The sequence below is a fragment of the Rhinoderma darwinii genome, chromosome 6, assembly GCF_050947455.1.
Source record: "Rhinoderma darwinii isolate aRhiDar2 chromosome 6, aRhiDar2.hap1, whole genome shotgun sequence".
Lineage (NCBI taxonomy): Eukaryota > Metazoa > Chordata > Amphibia > Anura > Rhinodermatidae > Rhinoderma > Rhinoderma darwinii.
Genome location: NC_134692.1, coordinates 147698702 through 147718753, shown reverse-complemented (window position 1 = coordinate 147718753; position 20052 = coordinate 147698702). Strand labels below are relative to the sequence as shown.

Below are 20052 nucleotides of genomic sequence, written 5' to 3'. Positions count from 1 at the left end.
CACTCTCCTCCTCTATATAATATACACAGGTCACTCTCCTCCTCTATATAATATACACAGATCACTCTCCTACTCTATATAATATACACAGATCACTCTCCTCCTCTATATAATATACACAGGTCACTCTCCTCCTCTATATAATATATACCAATCACTCTCCTCCTCTATATAATATACACAGATCACTCTCCTCCTCTAAATAATATACACCGGTCACTCTCCTCCTCTATATAATATACACAGATCACTCTCCTCCTCTATATAATATACACAGGTCACTCTCCTCCTCTATATAATATACACAGATCACTCTCCTCCTCTATATAATATTCACAGATCACTCTCCTCCTCTATATAATATACACAGGTCACTCTCCTCCTCTATATAATATACACAGGTCACTCTCTTCCTCTATATAATATACACAGGTCACTCTCCTCCTCTATATAATATACACAGGTCACTCTTCTCCTCTATATATTATACACAGATCACTCTCCTCCTCTATATAATATACACAGGTCACTCTCCTCCTCTATATAATATACACATGTCACTCTCTTCCTCTATATAATATACACAGGTCACTCTCCTACTCTATATAATATACACAGGTCACTCTCCTCCTCTATATAATATACACAGGTCAATCTCTTCCTCTATATAATATACACAGGTCACTCTCCTCCTCTATATAATATACGCAGGTCACTCTTCTCCTCTATATATTATACGCAGATCACTCTCCTCCTCTATATAATAGACACAGATAACTCTCCTCCTCTATATAATATACACAGGTCACTCTCCTACTCTATATAATATACACAGGTCATTCTCCTCCTCTATATAATATACACCAATCACTCTCCTCCTCTATATAATATACACAGGTCACTCTCCTCCTCTATATAATATATACCAATCACTCTCCTCCTCTATATAATATACACAGATCACTCTCCTCCTCTATATAATATACACCGGTCACTCTCCTCCTCTATATAATATACACAGATCACTCTCCTCCTCTATATAATATACACAGATCACTCTCCTCCTCTATATAATATACACAGATCACTCTCCTCCTCTATATAATATACACAAATCACTCTCCTCCTCTATATAATATACACAGATCACTCTCCTCCTCTATATAATATACACAGGTCACTCTCCTCCTCTATATAATATACACAGATCACTCTCCTCTTCTATATAATATACACAGGTCATTCTCCTCCTCTATATAATATACACAGATCACTCTCCTCCTCTATATAATATACACAGGTCATTCTCCTCCTCTATATAATATACACAGATCACTCTCCTCCTCTATATAATATACACAGATCACTCTCCTCCTCTATATAATATACACAGGTCATTCTCCTCCTCTATATAATATACACAGGTCATTCTCCTCCTCTATATAATATACACAGGTCATTCTCCTCCTCTATATAATATACACAGGTCATTCTCCTCCTCTATATAATATACACAGGTCACTCTCCTCCTCTATATAATATACACAGGTCATTCTCCTCCTCTATATAATATACACCGATCACTCTCCTCCTCTATATAATATACACAGATCACTCTCCTCCTCTATATAATATACACAGGTCACTCTCCTCCTCTATATAATATACACAGGTCATTCTCCTCCTCTATATAATATACACAGGTCATTCTCGTCCTCTATATATACACCGATCATTCTCCTCCTCTATATAATATACACAGGTCATTCTCCTCCTCTATATAATATACACAGATCACTCTCCTCCTCTATATAATATACACATGTCACTCTCCTACTCTATATAATATACACAGATCACTCTCCTCCTCTATATAATATACACAGGTCATTCTCCTCTTCTATATAATATACACAGGTCATTCTCCTCCTCTATATAATATACACAGGTCATTCTCCTCCTCTATATAATATACACAGGTCATTCTCCTCCTCTATATAATATACACAGGTCACTCTCCTCCTCTATATAATATACACAGGTCATTCTCCTCCTCTATATAATATACACAGGTCACTCTCCTGCTCTATATAATATACACAGGTCACTCTCCTCCTCTATATAATATACACAGATCACTCTCCTCCTCTATATAATATACACAGGTCATTCTCCTCCTCTATATAATATACACAGGTCACTCTCCTACTCTATATAATATACACAGGTCACTCTCCTACTCTATATAATATACACAGATCACTCTCCTCCTCTATATAATATACATAGGTCACTCTCCTCCTCTATATAATATACACAGGTCACTCTCCTCCTCTATATAATATACACAGATCACTCTTCTCCTCTATATAATATACACAGGTCACTCTCCTCCTCTATATAATATACACAGATCACTCTCCTCCTCTATATAATATACACAGGTCACTCTCCAACTCTATATAATATACACAGATCACTCTCCTCCTCTATATAATATACATAGGTCACTCTCCTCCTCTATATAATATACACAGGTCACTCTCCTCCTCTATATAATATACACAGATCACTCTCCTCCTCTATATAATATACACAGGTCACTCTCCTCCTCTATATAATATACACAGATCACTCTCCTCCTCTATATAATATACACAGGTCACTCTCCAACTCTATATAATATACACAGATCACTCTCCTCCTCTATATAATATACATAGGTCACTCTCCTACTCTATATAATATACACAGATCACTCTCCTCCTCTATATAATATACACAGATCACTCTCCTCCTCTATATAATATACACAGGTCACTCTCCTCCTCTATATAATATACACAGGTCACTCTCCTCCTCTATATAATATACACAGGTCACTCTCCTCCTCTATATAATATACACAGGTCACTTTTCTCCTCCATATAATATACACAGGTCACTCTCCTCCTCTATATAATATACACAGATCAATCTCCTCCTCTATATAATATACACAGATCACTCTCCTCCTCTATATAATATACATAGGTCACTCTCCTACTCTATATAATATACACAGATCACTCTCCTCCTCTATATAATATACACAGATCACTCTCCTCCTCTATATAATATACACTGGTCACTCTCCTCCTCTATATAATATACACAGGTCACTCTCCTCCTCTATATAATATACACAGGTCACTCTCCTCCTCTATATAATATACACAGGTCACTTTTCTCCTCCATATAATATACACAAGTCACTCTCCTCCTCTATATAATATACACAGATCACTCTCCTCCTCTATATAATATACACAGATCACTCTCCTCCTCTATATAATATACACAGATCACTCTCCTCCTCTATATAATATACACAGGTCACTCTCCTCCTCTATATAATATACACAGGTCATTCTCCTCCTCTATATAATATACACAGGTCACTCTCCTCCTCTATATAATATACACAGGTCACTCTCCTCCTCTATATAATATACACAGATCACTCTCCTCCTCTATATAATATACACAGATCACTCTCCTCCTCTATATAATATACACTGGTCACTCTCCTCCTCTATATAATATACACAGGTCATTCTCCTCCTCTATATAATATACACAGGTCACTCTCCTCCTCTATATAATATACACAGATCACTCTCCTCCTCTATATAATATACACAGGTCACTCTCCTCCTCTATATAATATACACAGGTCATTCTCCTCCTCTATATAATATACACAGGTCATTCTCCTCCTCTATATAATATACACAGATCACTCTCCTCCTCTATATAATATACACAGGTCACTCTCCTCCTCTATATAATATACACAGGTCATTCTCCTCCTCTATATAATATACACAGGTCACTCTCCTCCTCTATATAATATACACAGATCACTCTCCTCCTCTATATAATATACACAGATCACTCTCCTCCTCTATATAATATACACAGGTCACTCTCCTCCTCTATATAATATACACCGGTCACTCTTCTCCTCTATATATTATACACAGATCACTCTCCTCCTCTATATAATATACACAGATAACTCTCCTCCTCTATATAATATACACAGATCACTCTCGTCCTCTATATAATATACACAAGTCACTCTCCTCCTCTATATAATATACACAGGTCACTCTCCTCCTCTATATAATATACACAGGTCACTCTCCTCCTCTATATAATATACACAGATCACTCTCCTCCTCTATATAATATACACAGGTCACTCTCCTCCTCTATATAATATACACAGGTCACTCTCCTCCTCTATATAATATACACAGGTCACTCTCCTCCTCTATATAATATACACAGGTCACTCTCCTCCTCTATATAATATACACAGGTCACTCTCTTCCTCTATATAATATACACAGGTCACTCTCCTCCTCTATATAATATACACCGGTCACTCTTCTCCTCTATATATTATACACAGATCACTCTCCTCCTCTATATAATATACACAGATAACTCTCCTCCTCTATATAATATACACAGATCACTCTCGTCCTCTATATAATATACACAAGTCACTCTCCTCCTCTATATAATATACACAGGTCACTCTCCTCCTCTATATAATATACACAGGTCACTCTCCTCCTCTATATAATATACACAGATCACTCTCCTCCTCTATATAATATACACAGATCACTCTCCTCCTCTATATAATATACACAGATCACTCTCCTCCTCTATATAATATACACACGTCACTCTCCTCCTCTATATAATATACACAGATCACTCTCCTCCTCTATATAATATACAAAGGTCACTCTCCTCCTCTATATAATATACACAGATCACTCTCCTCCTCTATATAATATACACAGATCACTCTCCTACTCTATATAATATACACAGGTCATTCTCCTCCTCTATATAATATACACAGATAACTCTCCTCCTCTATATAATATATACAGGTCACTCTCCTCCTCTATATAATATATACCAATCACTCTCCTCCTCTATATAATATACACAGATCACTCTCCTCCTCTAAATAATATACACCGGTCACTCTCCTCCTCTATATAATATACACAGATCACTCTCCTCCTCTATATAATATACACAGGTCACTCTCCTCCTCTATATAATATACACAGGTCAATCTCTTCCTCTATATAATATACACAGGTCACTCTCCTCCTCTATATAATATACGCAGGTCACTCTTCTCCTCTATATATTATACACAGATCACTCTCCTCCTTTATATAATAGACACAGATAACTCTCCTCCTCTATATAATATACACAGGTCACTCTCCTACTCTATATAATATACACAGGTCATTCTCCTCCTCTATATAATATACACCAATCACTCTCCTCCTCTATATAATATACACAGGTCACTCTCCTCCTCTATATAATATATACCAATCACTCTCCTCCTCTATATAATATACACAGATCACTCTCCTCCTCTATATAATATACACCGGTCACTCTCCTCCTCTATATAATATACACAGATCACTCTCCTCCTCTATATAATATACACAGATCACTCTCCTCCTCTATATAATATACACAGATCACTCTCCTCCTCTATATAATATACACAAATCACTCTCCTCCTCTATATAATATACACAGATCACTCTCCTCCTCTATATAATATACACAGGTCACTCTCCTCCTCTATATAATATACACAGATCACTCTCCTCTTCTATATAATATACACAGGTCATTCTCCTCCTCTATATAATATACACAGATCACTCTCCTCCTCTATATAATATACACAGGTCATTCTCCTCCTCTATATAATATACACAGATCACTCTCCTCCTCTATATAATATACACAGATCACTCTCCTCCTCTATATAATATACACAGGTCATTCTCCTCCTCTATATAATATACACAGGTCATTCTCCTCCTCTATATAATATACACAGGTCATTGTCCTCCTCTATATAATATACACAGGTCATTCTCCTCCTCTATATAATATACACAGGTCACTCTCCTCCTCTATATAATATACACAGGTCATTCTCCTCCTCTATATAATATACACCGATCACTCTCCTCCTCTATATAATATACACAGATCACTCTCCTCCTCTATATAATATACACAGGTCACTCTCCTCCTCTATATAATATACACAGGTCATTCTCCTCCTCTATATAATATACACAGGTCATTCTCGTCCTCTATATAATATACACAGGTCATTCTCGTCCTCTATATATACACCGATCATTCTCCTCCTCTATATAATATACACAGGTCATTCTCCTCCTCTATATAATATACACAGATCACTCTCCTCCTCTATATAATATACACAGGTCATTCTCCTCTTCTATATAATATACACAGGTCATTCTCCTCCTCTATATAATATACACAGGTCATTCTCCTCCTCTATATAATATACACAGGTCATTCTCCTCCTCTATATAATATACACAGGTCACTCTCCTCCTCTATATAATATACACAGGTCATTCTCCTCCTCTATATAATATACACAGATCACTCTCCTCCTCTATATAATATACACAGGTCATTCTCCTCCTCTATATAATATACACAGGTCACTCTCCTACTCTATATAATATACACAGGTCACTCTCCTACTCTATATAATATACACAGATCACTCTCCTCCTCTATATAATATACATAGGTCACTCTCCTCCTCTATATAATATACACAGGTCACTCTCCTCCTCTATATAATATACACAGATCACTCTCCTCCTCTATATAATATACACAGGTCACTCTCCTCCTCTATATAATATACACAGATCACTCTCCTCCTCTATATAATATACACAGGTCACTCTCCTCCTCTATATAATATACACAGGTCACTCTCCTCCTCTATATAATATACACAGATCACTCTCCTCCTCTATATAATATACACAGGTCACTCTCCTCCTCTATATAATATACACAGATCACTCTCCTCCTCTATATAATATACACAGGTCACTCTCCAACTCTATATAATATACACAGATCACTCTCCTCCTCTATATAATATACATAGGTCACTCTCCTACTCTATATAATATACACAGATCACTCTCCTCCTCTATATAATATACACAGATCACTCTCCTCCTCTATATAATATACACAGGTCACTCTCCTCCTCTATATAATATACACAGGTCACTCTCCTCCTCTATATAATATACACAGGTCACTCTCCTCCTCTATATAATATACACAGGTCACTTTTCTCCTCCATATAATATACACAGGTCACTCTCCTCCTCTATATAATATACACAGATCAATCTCCTCCTCTATATAATATACACAGATCACTCTCCTCCTCTATATAATATACATAGGTCACTCTCCTACTCTATATAATATACACAGATCACTCTCCTCCTCTATATAATATACACAGATCACTCTCCTCCTCTATATAATATACACTGGTCACTCTCCTCCTCTATATAATATACACAGGTCACTCTCCTCCTCTATATAATATACACAGGTCACTCTCCTCCTCTATATAATATACACAGGTCACTTTTCTCCTCCATATAATATACACAAGTCACTCTCCTCCTCTATATAATATACACAGATCACTCTCCTCCTCTATATAATATACACAGATCACTCTCCTCCTCTATATAATATACACAGATCACTCTCCTCCTCTATATAATATACACAGGTCACTCTCCTCCTCTATATAATATACACAGGTCATTCTCCTCCTCTATATAATATACACAGGTCACTCTCCTCCTCTATATAATATACACAGGTCACTCTCCTCCTCTATATAATATACACAGATCACTCTCCTCCTCTATATAATATACACAGATCACTCTCCTCCTCTATATAATATACACTGGTCACTCTCCTCCTCTATATAATATACACAGGTCATTCTCCTCCTCTATATAATATACACAGGTCACTCTCCTCCTCTATATAATATACACAGATCACTCTCCTCCTCTATATAATATACACAGGTCACTCTCCTCCTCTATATAATATACACAGGTCATTCTCCTCCTCTATATAATATACACAGGTCATTCTCCTCCTCTATATAATATACACAGATCACTCTCCTCCTCTATATAATATACACAGGTCACTCTCCTCCTCTATATAATATACACAGGTCATTCTCCTCCTCTATATAATATACACAGGTCACTCTCCTCCTCTATATAATATACACAGATCACTCTCCTCCTCTATATAATATACACAGGTCACTCTCCTCCTCTATATAATATACACAGGTCATTCTCCTCCTCTATATAATATACACAGGTCACTCTCCTCCTCTATATAATATACACAGATCACTCTCCTCCTCTATATAATATACACAGGTCACTCTCCTCCTCTATATAATATACACAGATCACTCTCCTCCTCTATATAATATACACTGGTCACTCTCCTCCTCTATATAATATACACAAGTCACTCCCCTCCTCTATATAATATACACCGGTCACTCTCCTCTATATAATATACACCGATCACTCTCCTCCTCTATATAATATACACAGGTCACTCTCCTCCTCTATATAATATACACAGATCACTCTCCTCCTCTATATAATATACACAGATCACTCTCCTCCTCTATATAATATACACAGATCACTCTCCTCCTCTATATAATATAAACAGATAACTCTCCTCCTCTATATAATATACACAGGTCACTCTCCTCCTCTATATAATATACACAGATAACTCTCCTCCTTTATATAATATACACAGATCACTCTCCTCCTCTATATAATATACACAGATCACTCTCCTCCTCTATATAATATACACAGGTCACTCTCCTCCTCTATATAATATACACAGGTCATTTTCTTCCTCTATATAATATACACAGGTCATTCTCCTCCTCTATATAATATACACAGATCACTCTCCTCCTCTATATAATATACACAGATCACTCTCCTCCTCTATATAATATACACAGGTCACTCTCCTCCTCTATATAATATACACAGGTCACTCTTCTCCTCTATATATTATACACAGGTCACTCTCCTACTCTATATAATATACACAGGTCATTCTCCTCCTCTATATAATATACACAGGTCATTCTCCTCCTCTACATAATATACACAGGTCACTCTCCTCCTCTATATAATATACACAGGTCATTCTCCTCCTCTATATAATATACACAGGTCATTCTCGTCCTCTATATATACACCGATCATTCTCCTCCTCTATATAATATACACAGGTCATTCTCCTCCTCTATATAATATACACAGATCACTCTCCTCCTCTATATAATATACACATGTCACTCTCCTACTCTATATAATATACACAGATCACTCTCCTCCTCTATATAATATACACAGGTCATTCTCCTCTTCTATATAATATACACAGGTCATTCTCCTCCTCTATATAATATACACAGGTCATTCTCCTCCTCTATATAATATACACAGTTCATTCTCCTCCTCTATATAATATACACAGGTCACTCTCCTCCTCTATATAATATACACAGGTCATTCTCCTCCTCTATATAATATACACAGGTCACTCTCCTCCTCTATATAATATACACAGGTCACTCTCCTCCTCTATATAATATACACAGATCACTCTCCTCCTCTATATAATATACACAGGTCACTCTCCTCCTCTATATAATATACACAGGTCATTCTCCTCCTCTATATAATATACACAGGTCATTCTCCTCCTCTATATATACACCGATCACTCTCCTCCTCTATATAATATACACAGGTCATTCTCCTCCTCTATATAATATACACAGGTCACTCTCCTACTCTATATAATATACACAGGTCACTCTCCTACTCTATATAATATACACAGGTCATTCTCCTCCTCTATATAATATACACAGATCACTCTCCTCCTCTATATGATATACACAGATCACTCTCCTCCTCTATATAATATACATAGGTCACTCTCCTCCTCTATATAATATACACAGGTCACTCTCCTCCTCTATATAATATACACAGATCACTCTCCTCCTCTATATAATATACACAGGTCACTCTCCAACTCTATATAATATACACAGATCACTCTCCTCCTCTATATAATATACATAGGTCACTCTCCTACTCTATATAATATACACAGATCACTCTCCTCCTCTATATAATATACACAGATCACTCTCCTCCTCTATATAATATACACAGGTCACTCTCCTCCTCTATATAATATACACAGGTCACTCTCCTCCTCTATATAATATACACAGGTCACTCTCCTCCTCTATATAATATACACAGGTCACTTTTCTCCTCCATATAATATACACAGGTCACTCTCCTCCTCTATATAATATACACAGATCAATCTCCTCCTCTATATAATATACACAGATCACTCTCCTCCTCTATATAATATACATAGGTCACTCTCCTACTCTATATAATATACACAGATCACTCTCCTCCTCTATATAATATACACAGATCACTCTCCTCCTCTATATAATATACACTGGTCACTCTCCTCCTCTATATAATATACACAGGTCACTCTCCTCCTCTATATAATATACACAGGTCACTCTCCTCCTCTATATAATATACACAGGTCACTTTTCTCCTCCATATAATATACACAAGTCACTCTCCTCCTCTATATAATATACACAGATCACTCTCCTCCTCTATATAATATACACAGATCACTCTCCTCCTCTATATAATATACACAGATCACTCTCCTCCTCTATATAATATACACAGGTCACTCTCCTCCTCTATATAATATACACAGGTCATTCTCCTCCTCTATATAATATACACAGGTCACTCTCCTCCTCTATATAATATACACAGATCACTCTCCTCCTATATATAATATACACAGATCACTCTCCTCCTCTATATAATATACACAGGTCACTCTCCTCCTCTATATCATATACACAGGTCATTCTCCTCCTCTATATAATATACACAGGTCACTCTCCTCCTCTATATAATATACACAGATCACTCTCCTCCTCTATATAATATACACAGGTCACTCTCCTCCTCTATATAATATACACAGGTCATTCTCCTCCTCTATATAATATACACAGGTCACTCTCCTCCTCTATATAATATACACAGGTCACTCTCCTCCTCTATATAATATACACAGATCACTCTCCTCCTCTATATAATATACACTGGTCACTCTCCTCCTCTATATAATATACACAAGTCACTCCCCTCCTCTATATAATATACACCGGTCACTCTCCTCTATATAATATACACCGATCACTCTCCTCCTCTATATAATATACACAGGTCACTCTCCTCCTCTATATAATATACACAGATCACTCTCCTCCTCTATATAATATACACAGATCACTCTCCTCCTCTATATAATATACACAGATCACTCTCCTCCTCTATATAATATAAACAGATAACTCTCCTCCTCTATATAATATACACAGGTCACTCTCCTCCTCTATATAATATACACAGATAACTCTCCTCCTCTATATAATATACACAGATCACTCTCCTCCTCTATATAATATACACAGATCACTCTCCTCCTCTATATAATATACACAGGTCACTCTCCTCCTCTATATAATATACACAGGTCATTTTCTTCCTCTATATAATATACACAGGTCATTCTCCTCCTCTATATAATATACACAGATCACTCTCCTCCTCTATATAATATACACAGATCACTCTCCTCCTCTATATAATATACACAGGTCACTCTCCTCCTCTATATAATAAACACAGGTCACTCTTCTCCTCTATATATTATACACAGGTCACTCTCCTACTCTATATAATATACACAGGTCATTCTCCTCCTCTATATAAAATACACAGGTCACTCTCCTCCTCTATATAATATACACAGGTCATTCTCCTCCTCTACATAATATACACCGATCACTCTCCTCCTCTATATAATATACACAGATCACTCTCCTCCTCTATATAATATACACAGGTCACTCTCCTCCTCTATATAATATACACAGGTCATTCTCCTCCTCTATATAATATACACAGGTCATTCTCCTCCTCTATATATACACCGATCACTCTCCTCCTCTATATAATATACACAGGTCATTCTCCTCCTCTATATAATATACACAGGTCACTCTCCTACTCTATATAATATACACAGGTCACTCTCCTACTCTATATAATATACACAGGTCATTCTCCTCCTCTATATAATATACACAGATCACTCTCCTCCTCTATATAATATACACAGATCACTCTCCTCCTCTATATAATATACACAGATCACTCTCCTCCTCTATATAATATACACAGATCACTCTCCTCCTCTATATAATATACACAGGTCACTCTCCTCCTCTATATAATATACACAGGTCACTCTCCTCCTCTATATAATATACACAGGTCACTCTCCTCCTCTATATAATATACACAGGTCACTTTTCTCCTCCATACAATATACACAGATCAATCTCCTCCTCTATATAATATACACAGATCACTCTCCTCCTCTATATAATATACACAGATCACTCTCCTCCTCTATATAATATACACAGATCACTCTCCTCCTCTATATAATATACACAGGTCACTCTCCAACTCTATATAATATACACAGATCATTCTCCTCCTCTATATAATATACACAGGTCATTCTCCTCCTCTATATAATATACACAGGTCACTCTCCAACTCTATATAATATACACAGATCACTCTCCTCCTCTATATAATATACATAGGTCACTCTCCTACTCTATATAATATACACAGATCACTCTCCTCCTCTATATAATATACACAGATCACTCTCCTCCTCTATATAATATACACAGGTCACCCTCCTCCTCTATATAATATACACAGGTCACTCTCCTCCTCTATATAATATACACAGGTCACTCTCCTCCTCTATATAATATACACAGGTCACTTTTCTCCTCCATATAATATACACAGGTCACTCTCCTCCTCTATATAATATACACAGATCAATCTCCTCCTCTATATAATATACACAGATCACTCTCCTCCTCTATATAATATACACAGATCACTCTCCTCCTCTATATAATATACACAGATCACTCTCCTCCTCTATATAATATACACTGGTCACTCTCCTCCTCTATATAATATACACAAGTCATTCTCCTCCTCTATATAATATACACAGGTCACTCTCCTCCTCTATATAATATACACAGATCACTCTCCTCCTCTATATAATATACACAGGTCACTCTCCTCCTCTATATAATATACACAGGTCACTCTCCTCTTCTATATAATATACACAGATAACTCTCCTCCTCTATATAATATACACAGATCACTCTCCTCCTCTATATAATATACACAGATCACTCTCCTCCTCTATATAATATACACAGGTCACTCTCCTCCTCTATATAATATACACAGGTCATTTTCTTCCTCTATATAATATACACAGGTCATTCTCCTCCTCTATATAATATACACAGATCACTCTCCTCCTCTATATAATATACACAGATCACTCTCCTCCTCTATATAATATACACAGGTCACTCTCCTCCTCTATATAATATACACAGGTCACTCTTCTCCTCTATATATTATACACAGGTCACTCTCCTCCTCTATATAATATACACAGGTCACTCTCCTCCTCTATATAATATACACAGATCACTCTCCTCCTCTATATAATATACACAGATAACTCTCCTCCTCTATATAATATATACAGATCACTCTCCTCCTCTATATAATATACACAGGTCACTCTCCTCCTCTATATAATATACACAGGTCACTCTCCTCCACTATATAATATACACAGATCACTCTCCTCCTCTATATAATATACACAGATCACTCTCCTCCTCTATATAATATACACAGGTCACTCTCCTCCTCTATATAATATACACAGGTCACTCTTCTCCTCTATATATTATACACAGGTCACTCTCCTCCTCTATATAATATACACAGGTCACTCTCCTCCTCTATATAATATACACAGATCACTCTCCTCCTCTATATAATATACACAGGTCACTCTCCTCCTCTATATAATATACACAGATCACTCTCCTCCTCTATATAATATACACAGATAACTCTCCTCCTCTATATAATATATACAGATCACTCTCCTCCTCTATATAATATACACAGGTCACTCTCCTCCTCTATATAATATACACAGGTCACTCTCCTCCTCTATATAATATACACAGATCACTCTCCTCCTCTATATAATATACACAGATCACTCTCCTCCTCTATATAATATACACAGGTCACTCTCCTCCTCTATATAATATACACAGGTCACTCTCCTCCTCTATATAATATACACAGGTCACTCTCCTCCTCTATATAATATACACAGGTCACTCTCCTCCTCTATATAATATACACAGGTCACTCTCCTCCTCTATATAATATACACAGGTCACTCTCCTCCTCTATATAATATATACAGATCACTCTCCTCCTCTATATAATATACACAGATCACTCTCCTCCTCTATATAATATACACAGGTCACTCTCCTCCTCTATATAATATACACAGATCACTCTCCTCCTCTATATAATATATACAGATCACTCTCCTCCTCTATATAATATACACAGGTCACTCTCCTCCTCTATATAATATACACAGGTCACTCTCCTCCTCTATATAATATACACAGATCACTCTCCTCCTCTATATAATATACACAGATCACTCTCCTCCTCTATATAATATACACAGGTCACTCTCCTCCTCTATATAATATACACAGGTCACTCTCCTCCTCTATATAATATACACAGGTCACTCTCCTCCTCTATATAATATACACAGGTCACTTTTCTCCTCCATATAATATACACAGGTCACTCTCCTCCTCTATATAATATACACAGGTCACTCTCCTCCTCTATATAATATACACAGATCACTCTCCTCCTCTATATAATATACACAGATCACTCTCCTCCTCTATATAATATACACAGGTCACTCTCCTCCTCTATATAATATACACAGGTCACTCTCCTCCTCTATATAATATACACAGGTCACTCTCCTCCTCTATATAATATACACAGATCACTCTCCTCCTCTATATAATATACACAGGTCACTCTCCTCCTCTATATAATATACACAGGTCACTCTCCTCCTCTATATAATATACACAGGTCACTCTCCTCCTCTATATAATATACACAGGTCACTCTCCTCCTCTATATAATATACACAGGTCACTCTCCTCCTCTATATAATATACACAGATCACTCTCCTCCTCTATATAATATACACAGATCACTCTCCTCCTCTATATAATATACACAGGTCACTCTCCTCCTCTATATAATATACACAGGTCACTCCCCTCCTCTATATAATATACACAGGTTACTCTCCTCCTCTATATAATATACACAAATCACTCTCCTCCTCTATATAATATACAAAGGTCACTCTCCTCCTCTATATAATATACACAGATCACTCTCCTCCTCTATATAATATACACAGGTCATTCTCCTCCTCTATATAATATACACAGGTCACTCTCCTCCTCTATATAATATACACAGGTCACTCTCCTCCTCTATATAATATACACAGGTCACTCTCCTCCTCTATATAATATACACAGGTCACTTTTCTCCTCCATATAATATACACAGGTCACTCTCCTCCTCTATATAATATACACAGGTCACTCTCCTCCTCTATATAATATACACAGATCACTCTCCTCCTCTATATAATATACACAGGTCACTCTCCTCCTCTATATAATATACACAGGTCATTCTCCTCCTCTATATAATATACACAGGTCATTCTCCTCCTCTATATAATATACACAGATCACTCTCCTCCTCTATATAATATACACAGGTCATTCTCCTCCTCTATATAATATACACAGATTACTCTCCTCCTCTATATAATATACACATGTCACTCTCCTCCTCTATATAATATACACAGATCACTCTCCTCCTCTATATAATATACACAGGTCACTCTCCTCCTCTATATAATATACACAGATCACTCTCCTCCTCTATATAATATACACAGGTCATTCTCCTCCTCTATATAATATACACAGGTCACTCTCCTCCTCTATATAATATACACAGGTCACTCTCCTCCTCTATATAATATACACAGGTCACTCTCCTCCTCTATATAATATACACAGGTCACTCTCCTCCTCTATATAATATACACAGATCACTCTCCTCCTCTATATAATATACACAGATCACTCTCCTCCTCTATATAATATACACAGATCACTCTCCTCCTCTATATAATATACACAGGTCACTCTCCTCCTCTATATAATATACACAGGTCACTCTCCTCCTCTATATAATATACACAGGTCACTCTCCTCCTCTATATAATATACACAGGTCACTCTCCTCCTCTATATAATATACACAGGTCACTCTCCTCCTCTATATAATATACACAGGTCACTTTTCTCCTCCATATAATATACACAGGTCACTCTCCTCCTCTATATAATATACACAGGTCACTCTCCTCCTCCATATAATATACACTGATCACTCTCCTCCTCTATATAATATACACAGATCACTCTCCTCCTCTATATAATATACACAGGTCACTCTCCTCCTCTATATAATATACACAGGTCACTCTCCTCCTCTATATAATATACACAGGTCACTCTCCTCCTCTATATAATATACACAGATCACTCTCCTCCTCTATATAATATACACAGATCACTCTCCTCCTCTATATAATATACACAGGTCACTCTCCTCCTCTATATAATATACACAGGTCACTCTCCTCCTCTATATAATATACACAGGTCACTCTCCTCCTCTATATAATATACACAGGTCACTCTCCTCCTCTATATAATATACACAGATCACTCTCCTCCTCTATATAATATACACAGATCACTCTCCTCCTCTATATAATATACACACGTCACTCTCCTCCTCTATATAATATACACAGGTCACTCCCCTCCTCTATATAATATACACAGGTCACTCTCCTCCTCTATATAATATACACAAATCACTCTCCTCCTCTATATAATATACACAGGTCACTCTCCTCCTCTATATAATATACACAGGTCATTCTCCTCCTCTATATAATATACACAGATTACTCTCCTCCTCTATATAATATACACATGTCACTCTCCTCCTCTATATAATATACACAGATCACTCTCCTCCTCTATATAATATGCACAGGTCACTCTCCTCCTCTATATAATATACACAGGTCACTCTCCTACTCTATATAATATACACAGGTCACTCTCCTCCTCTATATAATATACACAGATCACTCTCCTCCTCTATATAATATACAGAGGTCATTCTCCTCCTCTATATAATATACACAGGTCACTCTCCTCCTCTATATAATATACACAGGTCACTCTCCTCCTCTATATAATATACACAGGTCACTCTCCTCCTCTATATAATATACACATGTCACTCTCCTCCTCTATATAATATACACAGATCACTCTCCTCCTCTATATAATATACACATGTCACTCTCCTCCTCTATATAATATACACAGGTCACTCTCCTCCTCTATATAATATACACAGGTCACTCTCCTCCTCTATATAATATACACCGATCACTCTCCTCCTCTATATAATATACACAGGTCACTCTCCTCCTCTATATAATATACACAGATCACTCTCCTCCTCTATATAATATACACAGGTCACTCTCCTCCTCTATATAATATACACAGATCACTCTCCTCCTCTATATAATATACACAGGTCATTCTCCTCCTCTATATAATATACACAGGTCACTCTCCTCCTCTATATAATATACACAGGTCACTCTCCTCCTCTATATAATATACACAGATCACTCTCCTCCTCTATATAATATACACAGGTCATTCTCCTCCTCTATATAATATACACAGGTCACTCTCCTCCTCTATATAATATACACAGATCACTCTCCTCCTCTATATAATATACACAGGTTACTTTTCTCCTCCATATAATATACACAGATCACTCTCCTCCTCTATATAATATACACAGATCACTCTCCTCCTCTATATAATATACACAGGTCACTCTCCTCCTCTATATAATATACACAGGTCACTCTCCTCCTCTATATAATATACACAGGTCACTCTCCTCCTCTATATAATATACACAGGTCACTCTCCTCCTCTATATAATATACACAGATCACTCTCCTCCTCTATATAATATACACAGATCACTCTCCTCCTCTATATAATATACACAGGTCACTCTCCTCCTCTATATAATATACACAGATCACTCTCCTCCTCCATATAATATACACAGGTCACTCTCCTCCTCTATATAATATACACAGATCACTCTCCTCCTCTATATAATATACACAGGTCTATATACTGTATACGCAGGTAATTTTCCTCCTATATATAATATTTCCGCATTCTCCCGTTTTCAGGATGGAGCAATCCTTGGAACCGTTGGTGCTTTTGGCTGGGCTGGTGGAGCGTATAGTTACAGATCAGGACAGGAGAAGGCTTCCTGGATAAATATCACCAAGTATGAGACGGATATGAAGGACTCTTATATGGGTAAAAAAATAGGATCATCTTTGAGAATTAAGTCAATGATTGATGTATAAATGTCCTCCCTTCCTTTTGTAAAGGAACCTGTGAGGTCAGTACAGAAGAGGCTGAAATTACTTCTGACATCTGAATTTTATTTTACATATTGGTAAATAATTGTTTGTAGGTTATTCTTTGCTGAACATACAGACAGACATCATTGCCATGGGGGCCCCACGGTACCAACACACAGGAAGGGTCTTTGTCTTCAGAAGGGACTCACGAAGCTCACAGTGGAATCTAGTAGCCAAGGTCCTTGGTAAACAGGTGATCTTCAGAGATGTCAGCGGATACCTGAGGGGTTTAGATGAGCACCAGTCATAATCCACCATGAGGAAAATGACTCTTCACTTTTTGCAGGTTGGATCGTTGTGGAGGATTGTGGAGGGTTGTGTTGTATTGTGGAGGGTTGGGTTGTATTGTGGAGGGTTGTGTTGTATTGTGGAGTGTTGTGGAGGGTAGTGTTGTATTGTGGAGTGTTGTGGAGTTTTGTATTAGGGAGGGTTGTGGGGGTGGTGTTGTGGAGGATTGTGGAGAGTTGTGTTGTATTGGGCAGGGTTGTGTTGTGGAGGATTGGGGAGAAGTGTGTTGGGTTGGGAGTGTTGTGTTGTATTGGGGAGGGTTGTGGGGGGTTGTGCTGTGGAGGATTGGGGAGAGTTGTGTTGGGTTGGGGAGGGTTATGTTGTATTGGGGAGGGTTGTGGTGTGGTGTGTTGTGGAGGATTGTGGAGGGTTGTGTTGTATTGGGGAGGGTTGTGTTGTGGAGGATTGGGGAGAAGTGTGTTGGGTTGGGAGTGTTGTGTTGTATTGGGGAGGGTTGTGGGGGGTTGTGCTGTGGAGGATTGGGGAGAGTTGTGTTGGGTTGGGAGTGTTGTGTTGTGTTGTATTGGGGAGGGTTGTTGGGGGTTGTGCTGTGGAGGATTGGGGAGAGTTGTGTTGGGTTGGGGAGGGTTGTGTTGTATTGGGGGGGGGTTGTGGTGTGTTGTGTTGTGGAGGATAGGGGAGAGTTGTTTTGGGTTGGGAGTGTTGTGTTGTATTGGGGAGGGTTGTGGGGGGTTGTGCTGTGGAGGATTGGGGAGAGTTGTGTTGGGTTGGGAGTGTTGTGTTGTATTGGGGAGGGTTGTGGGGGTTGTGCTGTGGATGAATGGGGAGAGTTGTGTTGGGTTGGGGAGGGTTGTGTTGCATTGGGGAGGGTTGTGGGGGGTTGTGCTGTGGAGGATTGAGGAGAGTTGTGTTGGGTTGGGGAGGGTTGTGTTGTGTTGTATTGGGGAGGGTGGTGGGGGTTGTGCTGTGGAGGATTGGGG

General features: G+C 37.4%; 1 protein-coding gene across 1 annotated transcript in view; it reads left to right on the top strand.

Annotated features, from left to right (window-relative positions):
* LOC142656728 (integrin alpha-M-like) overlaps nucleotides 1-20052 on the top strand; it is a 101559-nt gene that overhangs the window by 37677 nt on the left and 43830 nt on the right. The window contains exons 10-11 of the mRNA XM_075831655.1: nucleotides 18584-18716; nucleotides 18877-19016. Of these exons, the coding sequence (XP_075687770.1) occupies nucleotides 18584-18716; nucleotides 18877-19016 (273 nt within the window). The remainder of the gene's footprint in view (nucleotides 1-18583; nucleotides 18717-18876; nucleotides 19017-20052) is intronic.